Source organism: Bacillus rossius, chromosome 1 (genome assembly GCF_032445375.1).
Source record: "Bacillus rossius redtenbacheri isolate Brsri chromosome 1, Brsri_v3, whole genome shotgun sequence".
Lineage (NCBI taxonomy): Eukaryota > Metazoa > Arthropoda > Insecta > Phasmatodea > Bacillidae > Bacillus > Bacillus rossius.
The window spans coordinates 108558135-108573558 of NC_086330.1; the positions used below are offsets into that span (position 1 = coordinate 108558135).

The 15424-nt window shown below is 35.4% G+C and overlaps 1 protein-coding gene across 1 annotated transcript in view; it reads right to left on the reverse strand.

Annotated features, from left to right (window-relative positions):
• Positions 1-3905: 3905 nt before the first annotated feature.
• Positions 3906-15424, reverse strand: part of LOC134541894 (actin-related protein 2/3 complex subunit 1A-B) — a 56139-nt gene continuing 44620 nt past the window's right edge. The window contains exons 9-10 of the mRNA XM_063385627.1: positions 10002-10182; positions 3906-4103 (exon numbers count right to left, since the gene is read on the reverse strand). Coding sequence (XP_063241697.1) covers positions 4065-4103; positions 10002-10182 — 220 coding nt within the window. The 3' untranslated portion in view covers positions 3906-4064. The remainder of the gene's footprint in view (positions 4104-10001; positions 10183-15424) is intronic.

Here is a 15424-nt window from a genome sequence, read left to right on the forward strand (position 1 = left end):
TGTGGGCTTCATCCTGAGCAGGTTGAGTGGAAACAAAATTCTGTAACTTGCAGGTTTCTTGATTGGTTATTTATAACTCTATTGTAATTCTTAGATTTGGGATGGCTTGTAAATGCTCCCCTACCCATCGTATCGATCTTGAAACTTTTATTGCATATCTTGCATCTCGCACAAGTTCTGTCTTTCGCATCCTCAGTAGCCCATGGAACCTCAAGACTCATAACGACAGGAATACCTAGTAGACATTGCCGCAATAGCTTCCTAATAAACTGCACAGCGTAAGACTAAAACCGCTCGAAGACTTGTACTGAACAGTACAAATTAGAACAACACCCCGTGTTGCACGCCGTAGTGCGGTTCATATTCCCCCTCCCCCTCCGCCTCTTAGTGACGTATTGCGTCTATGAGGAAAGAAGAAACATGACACGCCTGGGAACACTACAGTCGCTGCCAACATGACACTGTACAGATTTGCCGCGTGATTATCAGACGCCGCGATGTACGTCTTATATAAGTTGTGCGCATTTACACCGCAGCATTTGCCCAGGAAAGAAATAAAATTCCAGACAGTTTCCCGGTTTTACCCGGGCCCTTTCAAATTCCCGACATATTCCCGGTTTTTCCCGTTTGGTGGCCACCCTGAATATACATCCCGTTTTTAGATGCATTCATGAATAATTTGGAGGAAAGAATTACAAAACACAGGTTAATATTGACAGAATTCCAAACATTGTTGCCAACAGGTCCCACCAAATTCTCTGAGGAAACATTGAATAACTTTCAGTCTTTGGTGATGTTCTACAAAAATGACTTGCATGGTACAACTGACGAACTACAAATAGAGCTGAGGTTTTGGTACAGAGCTATTGCTAGGCTGAACAATGACGACAGGCCAAAGGATGCATTAAGTGCTCTGAAGCATTGTGATGAAAACATGCTACCGAACATTAGAATTATGTTGCATATATTAGCAGTACTACCTGTGTCCACTGCTGAAAATGAAAGGACTTTTTCCACTCTGCGTAGACTGAAAAGTTATTTAAGAAGTTCTACTTCTGAAACAAGGTTAAATGGTTTATCTCTCCTGCATAAATACAGGAACTTGACACCATCAGTTGACACAATTTTGGACAAAATTGCGGAAAAACCAAGAAGAATGGATATTTGTTTAAAATAATCATATTGCCTTGTCGTGAATAATAGTTTTTGACGTGACGTCTAATAAATCGATGAACGCCGGCTGCACGCACGAAAAAGTGTCCCACTACGGATGCCCCACTACGGATGTGTTCTGTTTGCTCATTATACGCATGCGTGGCATCTCTCTTCGTGCTCATTGTACGCATGCGTGACATCTCTCTTCCACTCGATTGGAACAACCATCGATTTGACTTTTCAATCATATTTTCGTCGTTTGAATTATTAATATTATGTAATTTAACGATCGTCCACCGATTTTCAGGACAATCGGTACGGTTATTTAAAAGTAATGTTGAAAAACAAATACGTTTTGAACCAACAATGGTGTTTTACAGTTACACATAATAATTCAAATTACACCCGGGATCTTTTGCACAATGTTTTAAAAAATATTGTAACACATTATAAATAATTTTGGTGTATTTGGAATGCGTATTTATTATAAAATTGTGTTAATATTATACCCCTACTGTGAACAAAGTTTTTATAAATATATATATATAAGATTTAAAACTATATTATCTTAATATGGCCTCGTGGGCGTGTGGTTAGCGTACCTAACTCTTGAACTAAAGGTTGTCGGTTTGAAACCCGGCAGCCGCAAAATTTTTTTTGTACTTGTAAAAATAAATATGGCGCACGCAACATTTCAAAAGTAATAAATATATTTGAATTAATGAATGCAAATAAAAGTAAATTTATTAATTCAATTGCACATTTCATTTCACTCCTTTGTATCAATACAAAATAGTGATAATTCAATAAAAATGATTCAATTTTATTCATAAAAGTATGCAGAGGTAGATTTTATCATGCGAAAGATTGAAAAATTAAAAAAAAAATTCTTTCTCAAAGAATATAATATTTTTAATGCCTAAATGGTTTGGTTGCAAAAACCTATTACGGCTCAGTTTCAGGCCGAATATGATATTTCCTTTTCTTCTGGATCAATCATTTCATCAATGTTTTGTTATGACGTCACGTTAAACTATCGTCCGTAAACCGACTTTACAGACAACCAATTTTTTTAGTAGTGTTTTTTTAATAGTGTACCAAGAACATTTCATTTAGTATGTCTGCAATATGTATCATCAACTGTATTTGACAGAACTGATGCAGCATTGTTAAATATGAGGCTTTCGTTTCCTGGAAGGACAGGCGGAACATTAGAACAACTCGATTTTCATAATTTCTTCAAATGCAGTGACACAATTCTTTTACTGATTTTGTGTATTAATTATTTACTTTGCTATGTATTATACTAGATTAGATTTAGACAAAAAAAAAGAGTTTTCCTGAAAATTAGAGACTTCCAAAATTACTATAACCAGTAAAAGATTTATAATATATTACCTTTAAAGTGTGTAATGAGCGAACTTTAACACATAGTGTAAAAAATTGTAGTTACCGATATATATTTTTCCTTTCCTTTGGCCTCGGGCCTTCAGTAGTAAAGATTGGTGACCGCTGATCAGTGTTATTGTAGTATTACATTTGTAGTCTGCTACCGTGAATTACTTTTTTTTTTACAAATTAGTTTGTTTTATATAAAAACTAAGAATTGTTTGTGTGCTACGTTTATATCAATTTTTGCATAATTTTGGACTGTATTTCTGCAGTTTTAACTAGACATTATACGAGTGAATTTTATACCCTTTGTTTTTACTCGTAGAGTGAACTTAATTTGTGTGTGTGAATGCAGTAAAAAGCAAACCATCACTGTCAGTGATTTAAGTTGCACAGAATGTGGACTTTAATGCATGCTATGATTCTCATGGTATTAAAATAATACTGATTTTGAGCGGACGAGACCCTGGGTTTGATGAGTATCTTTGTTTCAATCTTGTCTAAAAAAAAATTTAGTACCGTACTAAAAATTCTTTTTTCTACCAGCAGTATATTCAATAGATACAAAAACTTCTTAAATAACACCAATTAGAAATCCAAATTCCCCCCCCCCTTTTTTTATTTTTTGGACCCATTGTTCCTTCATAAAAAAAAATTCAACCCCCCCCCCCCCCCCCCCCCCCACCAAAAAAAATTCCTGGGTGCGCCTCTGAGTTGAACAAACATTTTTTCATCATATATAGAATATAGGGTCAAGTAAGCACTGCATGTTTAAATGACCAAGCAAAACTGAATGTCATTGGCTGCAACCTTAATTTAGTTCCTGCTTTTCATAACTAAATTTGCAATGAAGGTTTAATATGAAGCCACCTAGCTGGAAGCATACTTAAGTGTGACCAAGCATGTTCCCCGAGATGTGATATTTTTGACCTCATGCACGAAGGAACAAAATTTTGCAAAGTAAATTATTTACATTACTCTCTTAGCCAGATGTACATAAACTACAAAACATTTAAACACACATAAGCAAACCTGCACTCCAATTTAAATACCTTGCTAGCTTTGAGACTAGGGGCTTGGAAGAAGAAAAATTTTTTTGCACTAAACTGTTGTAGACAGCCTATTTTAATGGGAAATTTAGGTGTAAGCACTAGTATGAAATAGAATTAAAGCCCTTTATTATGTCACAGTAATTTGAATTAATTGAAATGTACATGATTAGTGTGAAATTAAACCAGTTTCATATGCTGAGGATCCTGTGATGGGCTCAGTAAGTTACCATACATTATGAACTTTCAAAAAACATACACAAACTTGTAGAAAATAATAGTCTGAGACGAACTTTATTAAAAGACGAATTCAATACAACATGGTAATACTTCATTTCCAGATAATTTTTTAATAATCACTTTAATTATCCTTAACATATTTAATACAGAAAAATTCTTTAAATTTTGACATGGTTACAACATATCTAAAAAAAAAAATAAGTTTGTAGCATGCCTATTGCTTGTAGCTTATATGATCTTCATCCCTTGTATGGAATCTTCCAGGGACTGAAACAAAAAGAAATACATTTAGAACACATACAAAACCAAGAATTCCAAAATTAATTTCCTTGAATCCTTAAAACACCTGCAACAGAAATGTGTTTTCCATCTTTCCCTCCATATAAAACAATAGTTATTAAAACAATGTATGTTTGTTTAGACATCCTAAACAATTTTTATTAGAACTTAATAACAATACAGTGTTTTCTCGCATAATGGTCGCACATTTTATTCTAAAATCAAGTTTGAAAAGTAGGGGTTCGACGATTATACGGGGAAAAAAATTTTGTCAGGTAAAGTTATTCATAAAAAAAAACCAGTTCATGGAAAGTACATTTATTTAATATAAGGTGGAGTATACAAAAGCACGTTATCTTTAAAATATTTGTGCAATGGGAGCGCATGACTAGATGTAAGTTTTTGGACATACGCCATTGCTAAGAACTTTTTCTGTTGAAGAAAAACTAATAAATAAAATAAATAAAAATACACAAGAAAGACAAAAAACACACAAAATTAAGCAAACAATTGCTGTTGTCAACAAGAATATAAACACCACAAAATATTCCGAAACAGAAATATTGTCAACAAACAAAGAAAAAAGTACTAAGTGAACAAAAAAACACACAAATGATGACAACACACAAATATTGAAACCAAAATAATTCAGCACAACAGTTGAAACGACACAAAAACACGACAAAACGAAAAGACAAAAAAATACAATAGTTTTACCAAAACAGAAACAAGCGACGTTTCGGGAACTGCTATCTGCTCCCGTCCTCGGGCAGAGATGCACATGGTACGGAAACACAGGTGCGACTGAGAAGGGGCTGGAAAATGAGGGTATTTATCAGAGAAAGGGGTACATCTTGCTCAGCCAATGACAGACGAGCTGTCTCCCCATTGGCTGTGCACCATGTAGTTAAAGCGGATTGGTTATGGTGGGTTGAGTATTGGCTATTGTTTTGTGCTGCAGGGATGTTTCTCTCTTTATCAAAGGGATCCACATATTTTTTAATTCAATGCTCTGCTGGCTGAAAATATTTTTATTGCTAATAATGAAGGCTGATTCCTTGATTTTCCTTTTTATTTTATCAGATTCCTGTATGAGTGGTGTGGAGTCTTCCCAGAGAATTTTGTGGCTATTTTCCCATGTATGTTCAGCAAGTCTGGATTTTAGGGTTTCACCCTTCTTGCAGTTGTTTTTGTGTTCTTTGATTCGGGTGGATAGAGCTCTGCCAGTTTCACCTATGTACATGTGGCCACATTCACAGGGGATCTGATACACACAGTTGTGAGTTTGTAATTTTTCTGTGGCTGGTTTCACCTTGGTAACAATACTTTTAATAGTAGATTTAGAACGGAATGCTGTTTGAAGTCCATATTTGTTTCCCAGGCGTCTTATTTTTTCTGAAAGCCCTTGAACATACGGAATAACTAGGGTTCCTGCAGGTTTCTCAGTTTCTGTGGATTTGAGTATTTTGTTGGATTTCATATGCTGTTTGATGGTGTTGACAGGGTAACCATTGACTATGAGTTCTTTTTTTTTACGATTGTGTTCAACCGCAATAGATTTCTCGTTAGAACAAATAATCTCAGCATGGTTGGTTAGTGTGTGAATTATGCCAGTTTTTGTTGTTTTGGGATGGTTGGATGCAAAATTAAGGTATTGGCCTGTGTGCGTAGGTTTCCTGTATACTTTAGTTTCCAGGCTGTTGTTTTTTCTGCTGACTAGTACATCTAGGAAAGGAATGCTACCTTTGGTTTCTTTTTCATATGTGAATTTTATTGATGGCCTCAGAGAGTTGAGGTGGTTCACAAATTCCTCCAAAGTTTCAGATCCATGTTGCCAGACAGTGAAGGTGTCATCCACATAACGGAGCCAGATTTTAGGAGGGCTATTACTTTTGCTAAGTGCTTCCTGCTCAAAGTTTTCCATAAATATATTGGCCATAAATGGTGAAAGAGAGCCCATTGCCATGCCATCGGTCTGTTTGTAGAAAATATCCTTGAACTGGAAATATGTTGTGGTGACACAGAGGGTAATCATTTCCATGATGGATGGGATTGGTATTATAGTTCTGTCCTTTAGGGTTGGATCAGCTTCCAATTTGGCCTTGACAATGCTGAGTGTTTCGGCTACTGGCACATTAGTGAAGAGGCTTTGGACATCAAAACTCACCAGGGTATCGTTGTTTTCTATTTTCAGTGTTTTGACTATAGAAATAAAATGATTAGAATCTTTGACAAATGTATCTGTCTGTCCTGCTAGTGGCTCAACAATTTTCAGGACAGAACTATAATACCAATCCCATCCATCATGGAAATGATTACCCTCTGTTTCACCACAACATATTTCCAGTTCAAGGATATTTTCTACAAACAGACCGATGGCATGGCAATGGGCTCTTCTCTTTCACCATTTATGGCCAATATATTTATGGAAAACTTTGAGCAGGAAGCACTTAGCAAAAGTAATAGCCCTCCTAAAATCTGGCTCCGTTATGTGGATGACATCTTCACTGTCTGGCAACATGGATCTGAAACTTTGGAGGAATTTGTGAACCACCTCAACTCTCTGAGGCCATCAATAAAATTCACATATGAAAAAGAAACCAAAGGTAGCATTCCTTTCCTAGATGTACTAGTCAGCAGAAAAAACAACAGCCTGGAAACTAAAGTATACAGGAAACCTACGCACACAGGCCAATACCTTAATTTTGCATCCAACCATCCCAAAACAACAAAAACTGGCATAATTCACACACTAACCAACCATGCTGAGATTATTTGTTCTAACGAGAAATCTATTGCGGTTGAACACAATCGTATAAAAAAAGAACTCATAGCCAATGGTTACCCTGTCAACACCATCAAACAGCATATGAAATCCAACAAAATACTCAAATCCACAGAAACTGAGAAACCTGCAGGAACCCTAGTTATTCCGTATGTTCAAGGGCTTTCAGAAAAAATAAGACGCCTGGGAAACAAATATGGACTTCAAACAGCATTCCGTTCTAAATCTACTATTAAAAGTATTGTTACCAAGGTGAAACCAGCCACAGAAAAATTACAAACTCACAACTGTGTGTATCAGATCCCCTGTGAATGTGGCCACATGTACATAGGTGAAACTGGCAGAGCTCTATCCACCCGAATCAAAGAACACAAAAACAACTGCAAGAAGGGTGAAACCCTAAAATCCAGACTTGCTGAACATACATGGGAAAATAGCCACAAAATTCTCTGGGAAGACTCCACACCACTCATACAGGAATCTGATAAAATAAAAAGGAAAATCAAAGAATCAGCTTTCATTATTAGCAATAAAAATATTTTCAGCTAGCAGAGCATTGAATTAAAAAGTGGATCCCTTTGATAAAGAGAGAAACATCCCTGCAGCACAAAACAATAGCCAATACTCAACCCACCATAACCAATCCACTTTAACTACATGGTGCACAGCCAATGGGGAGACAGCTCGTCTGTCATTGGCTGAGCAAGATGTAGCCCTTTCTCTGATAAATACCCTCATTTTCCAGCCCCTTCTCAGTCGCACCTGTGTTTCCGTACCATGTGCGTCTCTGCCTGAGGACGGGAGCAGATAGCAGTTCCCGAAACGTCGCTTGTTTCTGTTTTGGTAAAACTATTGTATTTTTTTGTCTTTTCGTTTTGTCGTGTTTTTGTGTCGTTTCAACTGTTGTGCTGAATTATTTTGGTTTCAATATTTTTGTGTTGTCATCATTTGTGTGTTTTTTTGTTCACTTAGTACTTTTTTCTTTGTTTTTTCTTTGTTTGTTGACCATATTTCTGTTTCGGAATATTTTGTGGTGTTTATATTCTTGTTGACAACAGCAATTGTTTGCTTAATTTTGTGTATTTTTATTTATTTTATTTATTAGTTTTTCTTCAACAGAAAAAGTTCTTAGCAATGGCGTATGTCCAAAAACTTACATCTAGTCATACAAAAGCATGCCAAACAATTTATATCAATAATTCATTAAACAAAAACCTTTCTTCAACTTTAAATAGAAAAAAAAAACTAACGCAAACCACTTGAATCTGTAACGTGAACCAACGCGTAACTTTTGCCGTAGTACCTACACATTCACCACGAAAGAATGTGGGCCATCAAATGTAGTTAACTCGGCTCTCGACAGAGAGCGCACGTTGCATGCAATCGGCGAGATATTGATATTCGACTATGTGCACGCGCTCTATACGGGAAGCAACATAAGCAAACACGTATGATGCCAACTAGCGCTGGCTATATGTTCATAAGCAGTACACCACTGCGACGCAGATGATCAAGTAAGGGAAATAACGTTTAAAAAGTCTTTAAAAGAAAATTTTCAGGTCACACAACTTCGTATTTCCGTTAATTAAATAAGTATGTGGTAATGTCCGAATAAATATTAGATTTCTACTTTAAAATACATTGTTTTATACGGAAAAGATATCTACACCGGTACACCGCGGCGATGCAGACGATCAGATAAAGATAATAACATTCAAAAAGTCTTTAAAAGAAAATTTACACGCCGGACAACTTCGTATTTCCGTTAATTAAATAAGTGGTATTTTCCGAATAAATATTAGATTTCTACTTTTTAAAACACATCGTTTTATAAGGAAAAGATACCTACACATAGCGCTCGGCATCGAATAGCGGGACCAAAAACATCATGCGACGTTTACGCGAGAAGTTTTTTTATCCCAATTTTGACGGCTAAAAATATAGGTGCGACGATTATGCGAGTGCGACGATTATGCCAGTGCGACAATTATGCAATAAAAGAGGGTACTTATCCTTCATAAGTCAGTTGTCAAATTAGAAAATATTAAATTTGCAGTAATGGAAATTCTTTAGATTATATTTTCAATATGTCATGGTTTTCCTTGACATTCCCTGGTTTTTCATTATTACTTACAAATTTCTCAACTTTTCCCAGGTTTCCAAATTCGTAGCTACGCTGATCTAAGAAATTATATAGTCCCATTGAATGGGAAAGAAAGAAAACCCTGGTATTTTTATTTTAATCCTTTGAACAATATAATAGATACGGTGATAAAAATTTTTACAAAAAAAAAAAAGTATTCTTTAAACTATAGTTTAATTTGTAATCACCCCGATGCTATGGATAATTTTAATGGTAAAAAAACACAACTTTACACACGAATGGAATTTTCCAGAAAATAACCATTTGAAAATAAAACCATTAAATGGTTTTCTAAAAAAAAAAAAAAAAAAAAAGGCCACGTAAAAAACTGGTAGGATCACAGCATTTAATCAAATTCTTTGGGCAAGAGAGTGCCCAAATAAGGCATTATTTTTTAAGCTTGTTCTCAAACTAACTTGACCTTAAAACTTCTCATCATAAACCAAATTCAGCATCAAATCATACATTTGAGAATCAGCTGGAAGTGATTATACTATAAATATTAAATTGAGAGAACTTTTAAGGTTATCAAAATTTTTGGTAGCTTATTTGGAAAGAATGATGAAAGGCCCTGCCTCTACGAGCAAGGCAGTGAGCTAGCAAACTAGAGACTTCAAGCAGATGTAGGAAATCTTAGTGTCAGGCTCTTAGATTCATAGATATTCAACTGGCAGGTTTTTATGGCTTGAAAGCAAAAATAGCAATGGTGAAGGGCTACCATATTAAGTTACAGAATAATGAAGTCTTAAAAGCTGATATCCAACCTAGTCCAAAATAAAATTTTTAAATATGTTCAGTGCTTTCGTATTAAAGGGCAAACTTGTATTACATACCAACAATAATAAACTTAATTCTAGGATTTTAATGTTTTAAACATACTGTGAAATACAAAAAATTCCCATTTAGGAGAGAGAGAAATAAGTACATTTGATACGTTTACTATGCACACTTAAATTACCTTCAAGTCCCAAATTACAAGTTGTCCATCCAGACCACTGGTGCTGACTTTGGAAGCAGCACCCTTCACCCCTCCAAACAAACTGACACACGTTATAGCATTCTGATGTATGGTTTCCAATGTTGTATCACTTATTTCTATGCGAGCCTGGCGATCCAAGCTCTGGAACTTGCGCATTGCACTGGAACACACCAAGCCCCGCCCATTTGTGCCGGCATGAGAAAGTTTTACAAACATATCTTTTAGAGTTCTCAAGTTCTCGGGCAAGCCATCAGAAACCTTTCCAATTCATGAAACAAACAGCTGGAACGAACCATCTCTCCCCATGACACAAAAATTACTTTCTTGTACTGTTGTCAATGTTATTTTTAGCAACATACCTAATCTGGTTCAAAATATATTACAGTAAATGAAAATTTTATACAAGTTTATCACCAAGAGAATTTCCTTTACAAATTTCAGGGAAAACCAAAAAATAAGATCATTTAAGTAACAATGAAATGATTTTGTGAGCGTAAACTTTATTTATTTACATTCTGTTTATTCCGTATGAGCATAGGCTCTTAGGATATACAACAATTCAATTACATTTGTATAATACATGTTACATATATATAATACATGAAGTCCTTAAATAACAATAAAATTTGCTTAGAAATAATTATATGCTCAACAAAAAAATCAACAAAATTTATCCCACCACTATTTATTTATTGCAGATTACCACCTGACATTCAAGAAAATTAATGAATGTTATAAAAGTGTGTGTGTCTATATATTGTAATGAAATTGTACTGCATTTTGTCGAGACAATTTAATAAGTGTAATTTTTTTTATAACACCAGTTATATTCTTTAATTATAAATTACAGCATTACTCTATGCTTGTGAATAAAATATGTTAAATACTCTTTGTAATTAAATGTGTTAAGTTTTAAAAACAAGGGCAGGAAAAAATAAGTGAAAGTTATTATTAAGAACCATGAGTTTTGGAACAAATATTGAATTTAGAAGGCTGAAAAAGACTGACATTTTTAATGTGATAATATACAGGCTAATTATATAGTCCGTGAAACATTTCATAAAATCTGTACAGCAAAATGGAAAAGAATAATGCAACAAATTATATACTGTGTGAAAGAACAACTCTCAAAATGTTTTTGAATGTAGCGCCAAAACGTTATTTTAAAAAACAACCGACAGTGCTGCGAACCAGGCAGAGAAAAGCCTTTTTTTTCCTTGAATACACCCGTAGCGAATCGGTAGTGAGTGTCCAAAGAGCTTTCCGTGGCAAGTTTAACAAAACACCACCAGTTTACAATAGCATAATGAAGTAGTACAAGAAATTCGAGGAAGACGGCTGTTTGTGCGACGCAAAACGGTCGGGTCGGCCAGGCATGTCACAACAGACAGTGGATTGTGTACGGGACGTGATGGTGCTCAGTCCCAAGATGTCAACTTATCGGGCTAGTGCAGAATTGAACATCCCTCAGCCGACAGTATGGAAAATTCTTCGTAAGCGATTAAGAGTGAAGCCATACAAATTGCAGCTTCTGCAAGCCATCAGCCACGATGACAAATTGCTCCGACTGCAGTTCTGCATTGCCATGCAGAACCGTCTTGAAGACGATGACTTTGCAAGCAAATTAATCTTCAGTGACCAAGCCACTTTTCATCTCTCAGGAAGAGTCAACCGACACAACACACACATATGGGGGACAGAGAATCCACATGCAACTCTCGAACACATCCGAGATTCGCCAAAAGTTAACGTGTTCTGTGCCATGTCAAACAAGACCGTTTATGGCCCCTTCTTCGCTGAGAGAACTGTCACTGGTATCACCTACCTCGACATGCTGCAATTGTGGCTTATGCCACAACTTGAAGCTGATAGCAGGGACTTCATCTTCCAACAAGATGGTGCTCCACCTCATTACCACAATGTGGTACGAGATTATCTGAATGAGACGTTGCCACATCGCTGGATGGGCCATGGGGCTGCCGCTGACCAAGTGCTACTCCCGTGGCCACCACGATCACCAGACTTGACACCTTGCAATTTTTTTGTGGGTATACATCAAGGATAGTGTTTATGTTCCACCTCTACCACAGAACCTTGACGAATTGAGACACCGCATCGTAGCAGCTGCTCTTACCATCACTCCTGATATTCTGGGTCGGGTATGGGCAGAATTGGACTATCGATTAGATGTTTGTTGTGTGACGCAAGGTGGACGCATAGAACATTTATAACTAGTGAAAATAAACTTTGAGAGTTTTTCTTTCACGTGGTATATAATTTGTTACATAATTCTTAGCCATTTCACTGTACCGATTTTTTGAAATGATTCACGGGCTTTATAATTACCCTGTTATTTTATTAATTAAAGTCTTACACCGAATTTAAAGGAATATCTACGGAGCAAGATTCAAGAATGTGAATTTAACACTTGTAAAAAAACATTAATAGATGATTAGCTAGATGAAGATTCGCTGCTTTAAAAATAATTCTAACATATACTACTACAGGACTGAATCATCATTCTTCAAGTTCATCAGCTACTGTTAACTGCTATGAAAGACCACAGTAATTAATATTTCTGAAGATTTTGTATTGACTGGATATTTATAAAATTGTATGTATGGTGATGATGTGTTGTTGCTTCAGGTATATGTGAGTTTAGTTAGTAATAGATTAATATTGCAAAATAGGTTAGTTGTATCCAAAATTCTTCATATCATCATTGATTTCTGTTAAAGTTTGTATAATTCCTAATTTAAATTTAACTTTGGGTAACTTCGTATATTGTACAACTATTCCTGATAAACTTAGTATTTTCCCTCAGAAATACTGACAATTTTTGTTTAATTAGTCTTAGTGCTACTTTAAATGAGCTAGTTTTGTTTACCGAGGCTAATTACTGTTTGGCAAATTTAATCTCTTTTTTTAATTTTCGTATTATTTAAGTATCAACCATTAATTTTGAATACAATTAATTAATTAGTTGTATATTGCTTAACATTTAATTATTTTTCTTGAAATTTTTTCCTTTTAATATTGTATTATTCAATTGGAAGATTTCGATAAATACAACTGAACTAATTTGGCGCTCATTTCAGTTGAAAGATTATATTGCCTGAACAGTAATTTTAGATCAGTAATATTTTACCTTACTGGGCATTTTAATTATTGATAGAGGCACAATTTTATGGTGAATCGCGATAAAACAAAACACCTAAATTTGGTTATATACACGAAATAAAACTAAATATGTTGAAGTCCGCGAAATAATGTGAAATATGCCGAAGTCCGCAACATAACCTTAATTTACGAGATGCGTACTGCCACAAGTTCAGAAGTTGATGGTTGACGTGTGATGGTGAAGTGAACACACGAAACAATTTTCGTATATTTGGACGTTGCGATACCAATTTGACGCATTAGACCACAACGAAGCGCTAGTGTAGCATTTTTTATTTGTGTTGAAATTATTTTTTTTAGTTACGTGAATATCTAAGACTACTTATGTTTTGTTTGTTGTTTAGTTCACGAAACCAGCAAACGGTACTATTTTCAGTTTATATTCTATGATTTCAAGCGGTTTGAAACGTAAGCTTGGTGAATTTCGCTACGGCAAATCAATGTAAATTATTCTGAAACACAAATATTTCATAATGCCGAAGAATAAAGTCTCTGCAAACGAGAGGGTTAAGGAGATTGTTGGTGAAGGTTTTTACATGTGTGAAAGTAATTTGATGTGTAAATTTTGCAACTGCCGGCTCGAACATGAAAGACGCAATACTTTGGTGAAATATGTGTCAAGTGAAAAACATAAAAGGTGTAAAGAGAGTGGGATACCCACAAAAAGGCAAGTTTCTATTTCCGAGTCGGTAGTTACAAGAAAAAGGCCAAAAATGATAAAGAAGACTTTATCATAAAAACAACTGAAGCCTTTGTTTCAGCAAATATCCCGGTGGAGAAATTGGACAATCCTGCACTTACAGCATGGTTTCAAGAGTGTGTGAAGGGTGGTGGTGACCTACCAACTGCAGATTGGCTACGAAAGAAGTACATCCCGATAGTAGCAGAAAATAAAAGAGAGACTATAAAATCGTTAGTCACATTCCAATATGTGTTCATACCTGCCAACCTTTCCGATTTTTCCGGAAGTCTTCCGAATTATAACTGCTCTTTACGATTTTCCGAAATTGTCTGAATTCTTCCTATTTTTGTAATTAAAATAGCTTCGCGGTAAAAAAAAGTCGGTGTCTTCCAAATCGATTCAACATTCATGTCGATCGATGTATCGCGTGTTGTGCTCATGACTATTGATTGTTTTTTTCTCTCCATTACACAGTTCTACAGAGAGTACGTCGTCGCTTGTTTGACGGTTATTTAAGATATGTGATTTTGATTTATAATTTACGAGCTGCTATTACGTATTAAAATTTTAATTTCAAATACATTTAAACTGGCAAAATACGTTGTGGTCAACGAGTGCAACGTGAAACAACTGTTTACGAATTTGTTTACTTTGTTACGGGCTATTGCCGTTGCCTCGTTTAGGCGTTTGTGACAGGTTATGAAGCACAAACTTTCTGCATTATGTTTTCAAAGATGAGTACGAAAAAACAATATTATTACCAGACATTCCGTGATACATATAGTGCAGAGTTTCCATGCATTTTAAATTCTGACAAAGGGGAAAGGTTTGGATTTTGTAAGATATGCAGATGCGACATCAACATATCGCATGGTGGTAAAAGTGACATCAGCGTGCACATCAAACGTGCGAAGCATTTATCCAACGTAAAATGCCAAGAAGATAATCACAAACTTTCAAGGTTCTTTGTTAAATCTGGGGGTGCAGATCTAGACATTACGCGATCTGAGTGTTTATTTACTTCGTTTTTGATAGAGCATAACATTCCTCTAGCGGCCGCAGATCATGCAGGTGCGCTTGTCAAAAAAATGTTCCCAGACTCGGAAATTGCCAAGAAATATGGATGTGGGCATACAAAAACTTCTGCTATTATGAAAGAGATGGCTTCGGATGCAAAATCCGGAGTAGAGCAGTACTTAAAAAGTTGGCTGTTTTCAGTCGCAACTGATGGTAGCAACGGTACTAGTTTTCTGGCAAAATTCTTATCGGAAGCCAAGATATATTCTGTGAGTTGTATTCTTGTGTGAAATATTGTGCTGATCTTCAAGTATCACAGTCAAAATGTAACACACAAATATTTTTTAATGTAGCTATAGCTTATTTGATAGTGGGTGATTTGTGTAATTTAGTTGTATTTTAGCAGTACAAGTCTGCATTGTAGCCATATATGTAATTTTTTTTGTCGAAATTGGTAATTTTATTTGTGTTTAATAATCTTCCTAATTCAGATTTTCATAGGTTGGCAGGTATGTGTGTTTTT